At 43.3% G+C, this 14,532-nt stretch overlaps 1 protein-coding gene across 1 annotated transcript in view; it reads left to right on the forward strand.

The window, feature by feature from the left end:
• The window catches only part of cpne7 (copine VII), a 58,994-nt gene extending 44,674 nt beyond the window's left edge, over positions 1–14,320 (forward strand). Inside the window, exons 11-15 of the mRNA XM_053634574.1 lie at positions 7,405–7,459; positions 10,307–10,358; positions 10,743–10,873; positions 12,946–13,182; positions 13,935–14,320. Coding sequence (XP_053490549.1) covers positions 7,405–7,459; positions 10,307–10,358; positions 10,743–10,873; positions 12,946–13,182; positions 13,935–14,075 — 616 coding nt within the window. The 3' untranslated portion in view covers positions 14,076–14,320. The remainder of the gene's footprint in view (positions 1–7,404; positions 7,460–10,306; positions 10,359–10,742; positions 10,874–12,945; positions 13,183–13,934) is intronic.
• The last annotated feature ends 212 nt before the right edge of the window (positions 14,321–14,532 follow it).

Raw genomic sequence — 14,532 nt, forward strand, 5'->3', positions numbered from 1 at the left:
TTGTGTATATTTCATCCACCAGCAGCTAATAACGGTGCCAGAATTTCACCTGGCCTCCGGCACTGTGACTCACCTACTGAAATGACGGGGAAAATAATTAACTAATCTGGATACGCTTCTTCGCTCTGGATGCACTTTATTTCTGCATTTGTTCTGATCTCTTGTCAGAGCAAATGTGGTTTTGGCTGGCAGACTCATGACTAATTTCAGGCCACCTCTCTTCCCCGGCTTGCCGCAGGTTGTTCCTTTGGGCTTTCATTAAAAGCTGGATTAGCCCGTGTACAGCTGTGAGGCACATCTGGTCCGGTGGGGTGTCTAGGCGCCGTGACTTCCTGCTCGCCTCCCGTGGCTGATGTCTTTCCCTATGAGGTCCTATGGGGATGAAAAACATTGTGTTGTTGAGGAGAAACATGAAAAGAGCACATTTTCTATGAGTAAACTCTCAGCTGGGGGAGGAAAGTGTGAAAAGCGTTTCTGTTTCTCGTTTTTTTTTAATTGATCGAGGCTTTTAAATCCTGACTGTGTTTCTCAGTGTGTCTCTCGACTCTGATAGGGTTTATTTATGTGCATTCGTTTCAATACGTGACAGAAAAAGGAAAATACGGAGTAGCGTGTTTAAAAGAGACAAAAAAAACAAATGTCAGATGTCAACGTGGAAATTACGTGTTGCGTAATAATCGGACGTTTCTTGAATAAAATGGATGAAAGCCGTGTAATAGCTATTAGGGCTGTAGCTCTCTTGACCCGTTTTAACCCGAGCCGAAAAAGCAGCATGTGTTTAAGAGAGGCTGAAAAAGGCACATTTTGTTCCTCGTTTGGAAAGCAGTTGACTGCGTGGGAGGAAGTCGCAGTTGTCAGAGCAGCTCGTGTCTCTCCATCACGCTTTTGCTCATCAAACACAGTTGTGCCGTAAATCTCGACACATACGCAGCATGCCAACGTCGCTACCAAGAAAATCCTAGCAGACAGGAAAGAAAACAGAATTCGAACCACACAGGCTAAAACACTAGCATAGATCAGTGGATGGATGCCTATTTTTTTTGTCCTTCAGTCAGTAAGAAAACAACGAGGCAAACGCTCCTCCGTGCTTTTTCATGAGGTGGAATGACTGTAACCATTAGCAGCAACAAATGCATCTTTCACGTCACGCACCCTTTCCCCTTTAGTTATTTTATTAGCCAGGGGAATTTTCCTGACATTTGCTCTGACCACTGCGTTAGCGGGAAAAGCAAAAAGTGCAGTTTGAAGGTGGTATCGACAGCAAAATTCCTAAAACTGGAATGCTGTTTTTTTCAGTCACAGGGAAGAAATGAGAATACGCTTTCTGACGTCACAGGGAAGGAATGGGAATGCTGTCTCCTCAGTCACAGGGAAGAAATGGGAATGCTGTCTCTTCAGTCACAGGGAAGAAATAGGAATGCAGTCTCCTAAGTTACAGGGAAGAAATGGGAATGCTGTTTCCTCTGTCACAGGGAAGAAATAGGAATGCAGTCTCCTAAGTTACAGGGAAGAAATGGGAATGCTGTCTCCTCAGTCACAGGGAAGAAATGGGAATGCTGGCTCCTCAATCACAGGGAAGAAATAGGAATGCAGTCTCCTAAGTTACAGGGAAGAAATGGGAATGCTGTTTCCTCTGTCACAGGGAAGAAATGGGAATGCTGTTTCCTCTGTCACAGAGAAGGAAAGAGAATACTCTTTCTGATGTCACAGGGAACGAACAGGAATGCTGTTTCCTCAGTCACAGGGAAGGAACGGGAATGCTGTTTCCTCAGTCACAGGGAAGAAATGGGAATGCTGTCTCCTCAGTCACAGGGAAAAAATGGGAATGCTGTCTCCTCAGTCACAGGGAAGAAACGGGAATGCTGTCTCCTCAGTCACAGGGAAGAAATGGGAATGCTGTCTCCTCAGTCACAGGGAAGAAATGGGAATGCTGTCTCCTCTGTCACAGGGAAGAAATGGGAATGCTGTCTCTTCAGTCACAGGGAAGAAATGGGAATGCTGTCTCCTCAGTCACAGGGAAGGAAAGAGAATACTCTTTCTGATGTCACAGGGAACGAACAGGAATGCTGTTTCCTCAGTCACAGGGAAGAAATGGGAATGCTGTCTCCTCAGTCACAGGGAAGAAATGGGAATGCTGTCTCCTCTGTCACAGGGAAGAAATGGGAATGCTGTTTCCTCAGTCACAGGGAAGAAATGGGAATGCTGTTTCCTCTGTCACAGAGAAGGAAAGAGAATACTCTTTCTGATGTCACAGGGAACGAACAGGAATGCTGTTTCCTCAGTCACAGGGAAGAAACGGGAATGCTGTCTCCTCAGTCACAGGGAAGGAACATGAATACTGTTTTCTCAGTCACAGGGAAGAAATGGGAATGCTGTTTCCTCAGTCACAGAGAAGGAAAGAGAATACTCTTTCTGATGTCACAGGGCACGAACGGGAATGCTGTTTCCTCAGTCACAGGGAACGAACGGGAATGCTGTTTCCTCAGTCACAGGGAAGAAATGGGAATGCTGTCTCCAAGTCACAGGGAAGAAACGGGAATGCTGTTTCCTCAGTCACAGGGAAGAAATGGGAATGCTGTCTCCTCAGTCACAGGGAAGAAATGGGAATGCTGTTTCCTCAGTCACAGGGAAGAAATGGGAATGCTGTTTCCTCTGTCACAGAGAAGGAAAGAGAATACTCTTTCTGATGTCACAGGGAACGAACAGGAATGCTGTTTCCTCAGTCACAGGGAAGAAACGGGAATGCTGTCTCCTCAGGCACAGGGAAGGAACATGAATACTGTTTTCTCAGTCACAGGGAAGAAATGGGAATGCTGTTTCCTCAGTCACAGAGAAGGAAAGAGAATACTCTTTCTGATGTCACAGGGCACGAACGGGAATGCTGTTTCCTCAGTCACAGGGAACGAACGGGAATGCTGTTTCCTCAGTCACAGGGAAGAAATGGGAATGCTGTCTCCAAGTCACAGGGAAGAAACGGGAATGCTGTTTCCTCAGTCACAGGGAAGAAATGGGAATGCTGTCTCCTCAGTCACAGGGAAGAAATGGGAATGCTGTTTCCTCTGTCACAGAGAAGGAAAGAGAATACTCTTTCTGATGTCACAGGGAACGAACAGGAATGCTGTTTCCTCAGTCACAGGGAAGAAACGGGAATGCTGTCTCCTCAGTCACAGGGAAGGAACATGAATACTGTTTTCTCAGTCACAGGGAAGAAATGGGAATGCTGTTTCCTCAGTCACAGAGAAGGAAAGAGAATACTCTTTCTGATGTCACAGGGCACGAACGGGAATGCTGTTTCCTCAGTCACAGGGAACGAACGGGAATGCTGTTTCCTCAGTCACAGGGAAGAAATGGGAATGCTGTCTCCAAGTCACAGGGAAGAAACGGGAATGCTGTTTCCTCAGTCACAGGGAAGGAACGGGAATGCTGCTTCCTCAGTGTCAAGGAAGGAATAAGCATTCATAGGGAATGTTTGGATAGCAGGGTAGCTTTATCTTTATCTCAGGCTGCCATATCCTGCTGTTTTTTCTTGTTGTTACATCTCAATTACTAACCCCCCTCCTTCTTCAATTAACCACGCTAATTACTCTTGCTAACATCCTTAACAGCTAGGATGCTGTTATGAATACTTCAGGTGAGATTGCGTTAAGCTGCCAGAGGGGAGGCAGGTTTCACTATTCTGCTAATGAAAAAATGGCTAAATAGCTAAAAGAGCTTTGTGCCTTAAGGCAAGCTCACTATTTAACGTGATGAGAATCAGCCAACGTGCTCATTAATTCCATGTGGTTTCACAGAGAGCCACGATTCTCGGCACAGTATACCATGATGCAAGCATGGGAAATTGCAGGGAACCCATGAGAACCCAGGAAAATTCACTGTACTCTCCATAATCCTATTGTTTTTATTAGGGTGGTTAGGGGTCCAAGCACTAGAGGAATTCGAACTATAGTGTGTGGAAAATAATCAGAAATGCAATTATTTAATACGTCTAATTGAAGGCTATGGCAGCTCATAGAATCATTTGCATACTTTTCATGAAATGTGATACAGTACAGTCTAAAAGGTTTTCAGCGATGTTTAAGTGCACGCTTGTAGAAAATTCCCATAAGAAAATCTAATACGAATCTGATTGTTAGTTGATCCTGATACGACATGAAAAAATTCATTTCATCCGAACACCTCATGAAACAAACTGTGGAGGACTGGTGTGTTCCCATCTTATAGCCAGTGTTCCCCGGATAGAGTTCAGATCAGAATGAAGAAAGAACACTCTGTCCACAGTCGAGCATGGTGGTGGCTCGGTGATGCTCTGTGGCTGCTTTGCATCCTCCGGCACTGGAAACCTGCAGCGTGTGGAAGGCGAGATGGGTTCACTGAAGTATCAGGAAACCGTAGGAGAAAACCTCACGCCGTCTGTGAGGAAGCTGAAGCTTGTGCATCATCGGCGCTTCCAACAGGACGATGATCCTAAGCATACCTCAAATTCCACCAAGGCTTGATTGCAGAAGAAGTTCTGGAAGATTCTACAGGGCCGTCACAGTCACCTGACTTGAACCCCATAGAAAATCTCTGGTGGGATTTGAAGAAGGTGGTCGCAGCACGCAAACCCAAGAATATTACTGATCTGGACGACGTTCCTCATGAGGAACGGGGTAAGATTCCTCAGGAATGCTGACAAGAACTCTACTAAGTACTGAAGCTGCTCGCCATGCAGGGGGTGAATCATTGTGGACTGGAGAAATCATTATACGTTGCATTTCCAGTTGAATTTAGAGAAACAACTTGAAGCTTTCGTTCTGTTGAACTATTTCAGCTGCTTTTGTTTGATTTGTTCATCGCAAACCGCTGAAAGTCTGTACATTTTGACAATAAACCTGATTTGCACTGGGGGTCGAATCATTTTGACTGCAACTGCACTTGAATAGTTTTTCCCCCCCCAAAGGCTTGAAATTCACTATAACTTTTCAAAACTTCCAGTACTATCTGTGTGCTCTGTCCCAGAATACCGAGAACATCTGAGTCTTCGTTAGTCTGTGCAGAAAGGGTGTCTGCTTCTGCACAAGTCCTGCTGTCAATCATCTGATAGCTGTGGCTGGGATGTGTGTGAATTACAGAAGAGCCAGATGCAGCTTAGCTTAGTCCTGTAAGAGACACAAGCTTTTATATTAAAAGATGGAATATTATTTTATTCCCAGTGCAATCTTGTTGAATAATATGGACAAACCCCGAATGTAACCTGTTCAAGCTTCCAGTATATGTGTGTGTGTGTGTGTGTGTGTGCATATGTATGAATATGTGTGTAAACAGGTGTTGCTACTTGAAGTAGCACATAAAATAACCACTTTGTTTTTATTCTCGTGCGTTTCTGTCTTGTATTCTATACAGGTTTTTTAAAAGAGGCAGTAGTAGTGGACCTCGTTGTACTGTAATGTCTGACAGACGGCGGACCGTATTTATATTTTTCTCTAGAAAAGCTCAGTGTTTTCCAGAGATGAGCATTTCAAAGCAGTACAAACGTTTGGGATTTTAAATGAACTTGGAGCACAAATTATAACACAACACTCGCCATATCTACACGTTTATATGATAGAGACTATAACTGGGCGCATCTTGACGAGACCCACACACTCCCCGGACACAAGAGTGCAGCTTGAACATTCAGGTTCAGGTGTGTTCTGTGCCCCTGGTGTGCTGAACGTCACAGTGCTCGATCCTCTGCTCCCCTCCGTGCTCTGTTCTGAGCTGAGTGCAGAATCCTGCTGCGTGATTAGCCATGTTCCCCTGTGGTGTCTTTTGCTCTTTTCCGTCTCGCCCTCCGTCTGCTTTCATCCCACCACCGTCCCCATAACATATGACACGTGCACACCGAGCGCAGCGGCGGGCCGCAGCGTCGCCGTCGCTGAAGTCACGGCGGAGATGTGCGGGACTGCAGAAATGGCGCGATTGGAATAGATGGTTGTGTGATTAACTGTAGCCATTTTCATCTGGATGTGAAATCAGTGTAGCGGAAAAGTAGGAGTAGATTATGACGAGCAGCAGGCTAAAACTGGAGGAGATAAAACTGTGCCTCGAAGCTTGCCCTGAAGTTTCACAGACCTTCTGGGTGCCTCTTAGGGTTTTGTCACACTTGCGCTTTATTTTCGTTGCCCGGGTCTTTTTGCATTAACATTCTGGAGTGTGAAAAGGTCTGGAAATGGCTCGGAGTTTCAATTGAAATAAAATCAGAGGGCCACAAAATCATGTGTGAATGTGTGAAAGCGATCCAGTCCTGGGATTAATGAATAATGTGATTGTCTTGTTACTTCCTGTACCCCGGTTTCACAATGCCATGAAAAGGCAGGCTAAACAGGTGGAAAAAAAAAACCACGGAATGCCGTCTAGACAAATCTACGGCATTAAATACTCTAAAATAGCATTATTTCTATACAGCCTATAAGCAGCTGTGAGTGAAAGCGTGTAAAGAAGCACTACTTAATGAAATATGTCAGGTTAAGATGAGTTAAATGAACATGAATTAGAACAGTAAAGAGGTGTACATCTTATTTTTCATTTTGCTGTGTTACTGTTACCACACCAAAGTTGATTCTTTTCCTACAATAACATTTCCTGAAGTGTTTTATTCCTCTTATACTACAGTCATTTTATTCATGAACGACAAAGCTTAACCTTTATCCATTTATAGTTACGTTTAACGTCGCGGAATGACCGTAAAGCAAGTTAGTTCCTGTTATCACTTCGATTATAGCAGCTATAAGCAGCCGTTCCCTTTTCTGTTTCCCTCTCTCTGGAAGTTAGTAGGACCAAAAAATGTTACCGGGAAACCACAAAGCGCATGCTCGTCCATCCTGAGGACTTTCCTGACCGTTACGAAGCGCTGACACTGGAGACTCCTTCCATAAATGATAAATAAACATCTCTTCACAGAAAGCTTCAGACATTTTTCTTAAAACTTCCTTATTATTCGTCTTGGATGATGTGGAGATTCCGCCATACAATTCGTCGTATGTGTCGGAGCCGTTACTATAGAAACGATCTTGTATTAGAAGGAGCATATTCACGTAGAGCTGTGATTTGCTGTTATAGAAGACGAATCGACACCTTCCGACTAATCAGAGTCCAGAATTCAAAAGGGGTGCGCTGTAAAAATATCTCATTCACCCGCAGTTCCGTGTGAAACGATGTCGGCCCTGCCGAACATGCTCGGAATCGATCGTCGGGTTTTCAGTGTGAAAGCTTCATTAATATCTGTGATTAAGTGAAACACGCGTTTATGCACTTGAGAGAAAATCTATAACGTCAGTGAGGCCAGGCTTCCATAGCCTCGGGTTGGAAAAGGGCGAAAATGTATTACAGTCTGAAAAGATCAGAAAAAAAAATGAACGCTTTATGACTCTTCTCTTATCACAGTGACAAAAGGTTCTCAGCTCTGGGCTTCGGCGCACGAATTCCACCCAATTACGAGGTAAGAGTGCGTTTCCGCTCATTGAGATTCATCCGTCGTCTTTTGATATTACTCTCTTTGCTCACGGTTCACAGTCACTTCCTCTGACCTTGGCAAGCTGCTCGGCTGTTGGTGTTCGATTCGTGGGTCTGTGGCCACATACGTCACCTCTCTGTTTACCAGCTGGCTTTATGTACATGAACTGATTATCCTACATCATCCTGATACACTTATACTGCTCCTCACTATCAAAACAACAACAAGAAATATATGAATAAATAAATACATATAATGTATGTGTGTGTATATATATATATACAGTGCATCCGGAACGTATTCACAGCGCTTCACTTTTCCCACATTTCATTATGTTACAGCCTTATTCCAAAATGGATTAAATTCATTATTTTCCTCAAAATTCTACAAACAATACCCCATAATGACAACGGGAAAGAAGTTTCTTTGAAATCTTTGCAAATTTATTAAAAATAAAAAACAAAAAAGCACATGTACATAAGTATTCACAGCCTTTGCTCAATACTTTGTTGAAGCACCTTTGGCACCAATTACAGCCTCAAGTCTTTTTGAGAATGATGCTACAAGCTTGGCACACCTATTTTTGGGCAGTTTGTCCCATTCTTCTTTGCAGGCCCTCTCAAGCTCCATCAGGTTGGATGGGGAGCGTCGGTGCACAGCCATTTTCAGATCTCTCCAGAGAAGTTCAATCGGGTTCAAGTCTGGGCTCTGGCTGGGACACTCAAGGACATTCACAGAGTTGTCCTGTAGCCACTCCTTTGTTATCTTGGCTGTGTGCTTAGGGTCTTTGTCCTGTTGGAAGATGAACCTTCGCCCCAGTCTGAGGTCCAGAGCGCTCTGGAGCAGGTTTTCATCAAGGATGTCTTTGTACATTGCTGGATTCATCTTTCCCTCGATCCTGACTAGTCTCCCAGTTCCTGCCGCTGAAAAACATCCCCACAGCATGATGCTGCCACCACCATGCTTCACTGTAGGGATGGTATTGGCCAGGTGATGAGTGCTGCCTGGTTTCCTCCAGACATGATGCTTGCCATTCAGGCCAAAGAGTTCAATCTTTGTTCAATCTTTGTTCTGAGAGTCCTTCAGGTGCCTTTTGGCAAACTCCAGGTGGGCTGTCATGTGCCTTTTACTGAGGAGTGGCTTCCGTCTGGCCACTCTACCATTCAGGCCTGATTGATGGAGTTCTGCAGAGATGGTTGTTCTTCTAGAAGGTTCTCCTCTCTCCACAGAGACACGCTGGAGCTCTGTCAGAGTGACCATCGGGTTTTTGGTCACCTCCCTCTCTAAGGCCCTTCTCCCCTGATCGCTCAGTTTGGCCGGGCGGCCAGCTCTAGGAAGAGTCCTGCTGGTTCCAGACTTCTTCCATTTACGGATGATGGAGGCCACTGTGCTCATTGGGACCTTCAATGCTGCAGAAATGTTTCTGTACCTTCCCCAGCTCTGTGCCTCGATACAATCCTGTCTCGGAGCTCTCCAGAGAGTTCCTTGGACTTCACGGCTTGGTTTGTGCTCTGACATGCATTGTTAACTGTGGGACCTTACATAGACTGGTGTGTGCCTTTCCAAATCATGTCCAATCAACAGAATTTACCACAGGTGGACTCCAATCAAGATGTAGAAACATCTCAAGGATGATCAGTGGAAACAGGATGCACCTGAGCTCAGTTTTGAGTGTCATAGCAAAGGCTGTGAATACTTATGTACATGTGCTTTTTTTTGTTTTTTATTTTTAATAAATTGGCAAAGATTTCAAACAAAGTTCTTTCACGTTGTCATTCTGGGGTATTGTTTGTAGAATTTTGAGGAAAATAATGAATTTAATCCATTCTGGAATAAGGCTGTAACATAACAAAATGTGGGAAAAGTGACATATATATATATATATAAACATACACACATTTTTATATATATATATATATATATATATATATATATATATATATATATATATATAAAATTCCTAGCATTTGTCTCATTTTATGTGGCAACCTAGTCATAATAAAAATAGGGGGGTTAACTAAGGGAATAACAATTCATTAAAAATAATTTTGGTTATATATCTCGTGCATACTGGGGGTGTAAGGCAATGCAAGTATCTGTTTGTATTTCACAAAAATACACTATAAGCAAACTAGTAGTCTAAATTACGACCCTGTACAGGACGTTACTAAGGATGACCCACAAGCTTCATATCTAACTTCACAAATATATATATATATATATATATATATAAAAAATTGAACTCAGTTGACACTTAATATTAAAAAAAAACTAAGGCGAAATTATTCATAGATATTCACGGATACCGTAATGACATGATTAGCGCTTGAGTGAAAATATAATCTATGTCATTATTATGCTTCGGTTTTTGAGGTTACTGTGTCCTATATACGATATATATGACTATATGGACTCATACGTGTCTCTGTACATAAGTAATAAAAATCTATTGACCTCATGCTTTGGACCCTTAATTTAATACGTCCTATTGAGCTTCTCTCTCAGTTTCTCTGTTGTTTTTCCCTGTAATAGAAAAGCCGTAAGGAATGGGGTGTAATTTTATAGTAGCATGCGGCGTCGTTTCTTGCAATGGTTGCAGATTTTTTTTAAAGCATGCAGACGAGCTAAAAAAGGAGCGTGTGATTTATTGCCTGCAGTTTTGTTTTGTTTTTTTTTTTTTGAAAAGGCGTATTTCTGTTCACTATTGCAATGACCTTAATCTACGTCGTGTAAATTGAGATTCTAGTTGCGTTCCTGCAGGAGTCACTGCGAGAACCTGTGCTCCGGCTGAACCGTGCAGATTTAACCGTGTTTTCTCTGTCTGTACTTCAGGTGTCGCATGACTTTGCCATCAATTTCAATCCAGATGATGATGAATGTGAAGGTAAGACAAAAACAAGGCCCTCATCAGTGAGATATTGGGAAGGCAACTTTTATTTTAGGAATGGTTAACGTTCAGGATGGACGGATTAAGGCTACGGTTATTATGGAACAGCTTTTTCGAGGGACGGATCTTTAGGAAATGAGTTTTTGAATCTTCAAAGAGCTGAACTGACCTCCTTTCACCAGCTTTTTGCGAAGCCGCTTTTCACGGTTAGAACATTGTAGGAAAGCGGAAAGGAGCTATCTTTTCTCCTTTTGGCTTTTTTTTTTTCCTTTAGGGGGGTTAATGCTAAAATCTGCTGATTTAGCCATGTGGCTCAAGTCTGTGACACCTTTTAGTAAGTGACAGGTTTTAGCTGTTCATCTCTTTCTTGTGTCTAATCAGAGATTCAGGGGGTGGTAGAAGCTTACCAGAACTGCCTGCCCAAGATCCAGCTCTATGGACCAACTAATGTGGCTCCTATAATCAGCAGAATAGGCAAGCAAGCAGGGAAGGAGCCCATTAAAGACGCATCTGTGAGTTCCTGCATCTTTTTTTTTTTCAACACTACTTGGTAAATGTTTCACATTGAACTTAGAACATCTTAGAAAACTTAGAACATCTGCAAGGATTTATCCTGGGAAAATTGGGAGTAAGGCAGTAACACATCCTGGATGGAATGCTGGTACAGCTCAAGGCGTCATGCAGACACCCATTCAGACCTAGGGACTATTTCGCATCACCAGTCCTCCTACTGGCATACATTTGGGAGACTGGAGAAGCTGGTGGAATCCCACCCAGAAACTCTACATAAACAGTAACGTGAGTTCATGACTGAACCAGGGATGAGATTACCCATTGCACCACCATGCAGCCCAACAATGATACAAATAAGTTTCAAAAACATCTAAAGATTATGGGTAGAAAGGAAATGCAGAGAAAAATAATGGTATAAAGAATACCATAAATCACTGGTCACCAACCCTCGTCCTACAGGTTTCATCTCCAACCAAAATCTCACCTGTTTAAGTGGATCAAGAACTTCTTAAGGCAATGTCAGGTGGGCACGATTATGGTTGGAGCTAAAGTCTTCAGGGAGGTAGAGCTCCAGGAACGGGGTTGGTGACCACTGCCGTAAAATATTATCTGAAGAGTTCCGTCTTTAGACAGGGTAGATTTGCCCACTGTTTAAAATACAAATCTCAACATGGCGGCTGTATTACACAAGTCCCGCCCTCATTCAGAAGAGCCAATCACCTTGTTGGTTAGGACATTAGTACAAACCGTCTGACCTATCACCTATCTGACCAATTTTACACTGACAACAAGTTTCATGCACAGATATACTGTACAGAGGTTGCTATATTTAGGTAATTATAGACAAAAAAAATGCGCATTTACAGGAGGCGGGGCAACCTGAAAAGTTTTTTGTGTCATTTATGCTACACGTTATTATTTACACAAGATTTTAACACATCAACGTGTTGATCCAGTTCTTGGTTGTTGTTGTTTTTTGAAGCCTAGACAGGTAAGACTGCCAAAGAGTGTTGCCAAGATGGCCACTGAGTGGACAGACTTTACTAGAAGGACATTGCTTTAGGTCTTTGTAGAAGGATTTAAAAAAAAAAAAACCCCAGTGATACCAGTCTGGTGTAAGAGTTTGATGTGATGTCAGTGGAAGGGAGAACTTCAGGACGAAAAGAAGAAAGAAGACCAAGCAAGTGGAGCGGTGTTTGGAAGTGACGAGCGCTCACGTGAGAATTTCATTCTTCTGATGTTGTGGTGTATCGTGAGAAGTCGAACTCAAGAATGACACCGACGTTCTACGCGGTGTGTGTTGGATGGTCAGTATTGGTGTCAGTTGGTGTTAGCGATTAAATCAGTTCTGTTTTGTTGAGGTTGTTTCTCCATGATGTACCTTGATCCAGGAAGAGATGGAGGAAAGGAAGGCTGATATCTTCGAAGAGACTCGGACGGTGGTGTTAAAGAAAAGGAAGGTTGAGCAGTGCTACCACTAATGACACACGACTAGGCTGATGACACACGACAAGAAATGAATGTAACCTCTCCATGCTCTGTCGTAGGATCAAACCTTTAGCTATGAAGAAAACCAATTCCCAGTGCCTAATTCATCAAAAGTGGAAATGAGCTGCAGATCTGAGCTCCGATGATTCACAGTACACATTGTTTACAGGCCAAAGAAGATGAGAGCAGAGGACATCAAATTTCAGGTTTAGCTCATGAACTGGTTTTTATTCATGAAATATGACAAAAATCAATTTAGGATTTAATTAAATCCTTAAATTGTACATGCTGTAAGGTTAAACATTCGCCCCCAGGCGTCTCCCAAGATTACACCGTACATGACACTCGTTTGAGCTGTTTTCCAACCATTCTGTCCTTGTGACGATCTTCATTTATTATTTAAATACCAGGATCACCCACACTGATCAGGTTTCAGTATATGAGCTCTAATTGTAAGGGGGAAAAAAAAAAAAAAAAAAATCAGTGTTCAATACTGTCTAGACCTCATGGGAACTCTATCCATCACCTCTACTTTTAGTGCATTGACCGTCTCGCTGACCGTCTATGCTGTGCTCTCTACTAGAAATACCACATCTTGCTGATCCTCACGGACGGCGTCGTGACCGACATGGCGGACACGCGGGAGGCCATCGTGCGCGCCTCCTACCAGCCTCTGTCCATCATCATTGTGGGTGTGGGGAACGCCGATTTTACCGACATGCAGATCCTGGACGGCGACGACGGTGTCCTGCGCTCTCCGAAAGGAGAACCTGTCCTGAGGGACATTGTCCAATTTGTGCCCTTCAGAGACTTTAAAACGGTGAGTGTCTAATCTCAGATCTTTGATCCCCAGCCGTGTGTTCAATATAGAGACAAATCGAAGCCCTTTTATATATTTTTTTTTTGACATACATCCTCTTCAAGCGTGTCCTCTGATGCACTCCTGAAAGAGCATTGCACTCACTTTAAATCAGGCAGGCAGACTGAGCGGGCCATGCAGACTGAGAGAAGAAGCTAATGGAGCTGCACAGCTTTCCCCTGCAGAAGACATTTTCTCCGCTTTTGTGTATGCAGTCAGACAAAATCAATTAGACGTCGTGCAGCGAGACTTAAATGCTTAAATTATTCCTAACCTCGCTCTTTTTGGGCCGAAGCGCAAACTAAGCGTAAATTTGTTCTCCCATTTTTCGCACAGTGTTTTTTGTGGATATATTTGCCTCGTGTTTTTATTACATTTGCAATAATAATATTAGGCCTTATACTCTTTTTCTAAAATAATAATAATAGTAATACGGAAAATACCAATTTTTCTATGAACAATTACACAGATGTTCTGGTCCATTTACGTTAATGAAAAGCAAAGTGTGAAAAAAAGATAACACACACCCGGTTACCTTATACGTCACTCTGTAGCTACTGAATATAGCCTGTATATCTATTGCGCTTCACAATGTTATATACATCCGACACTTTCTGGCTTCTCAGTAACTTGACGAACAGCATTTACAAATTGAGCAACGTGGGAGGTGGATTTGATAATCCGGGGCATCAAAATCTGTGTTTGTTTTTCAGGCGTCTCCCGCTGCACTGGCGAAGTGCGTCTTGGCCGAGGTGCCCAAGCAGGTCGTCGAGTACTTCAGTCATAAGGCCATTCCTCCCATGCACCCTGTTTTAGACTCGACGCCTAGCCCCATCGCCAACACCCCAGATTAACACGTCTACCCGAGTCCCGACCTCCGGTCAGTCCCTTCACACCTCCGAGTACAAGATCTGAGAAAACCACCTCCACAAACACTCCATTGGCATTCCGTTTCCTTGTTTATACATAACGTGTTTACACAGAAAGAGGATTCGTTCTTCTTGGATCGTGTCCTGTGTTTGGATTCATGCCCACATCTTCATTATCTGTGCTGGAATCTTCGAAGAAACCTTCTCACCACAGTTCCAGACCTCTGACACCCCGATGCCAGCTCCCCCCCCCCCCTCCCCCCCGCCAGCTCTCTGCAACTTCTCCGCCAAGGCCATCTCTTAACTCTTAATTCTTAATAATGTTTTTTTGTTTGTTTGTTTGTTTGTTTGTTTTTTTAAAATCCTGTGCCTTGCAGGAAATTTTCAGTGTTTTCTCTGCCTGCCTGCCCACTGTGCTTATCTTCTTGGCTCCTGATTTATT

The sequence above is a fragment of the Ictalurus furcatus genome, chromosome 10 (assembly GCF_023375685.1).
Source record: "Ictalurus furcatus strain D&B chromosome 10, Billie_1.0, whole genome shotgun sequence".
Classification (NCBI taxonomy): Eukaryota; Metazoa; Chordata; class Actinopteri; order Siluriformes; family Ictaluridae; genus Ictalurus; species Ictalurus furcatus.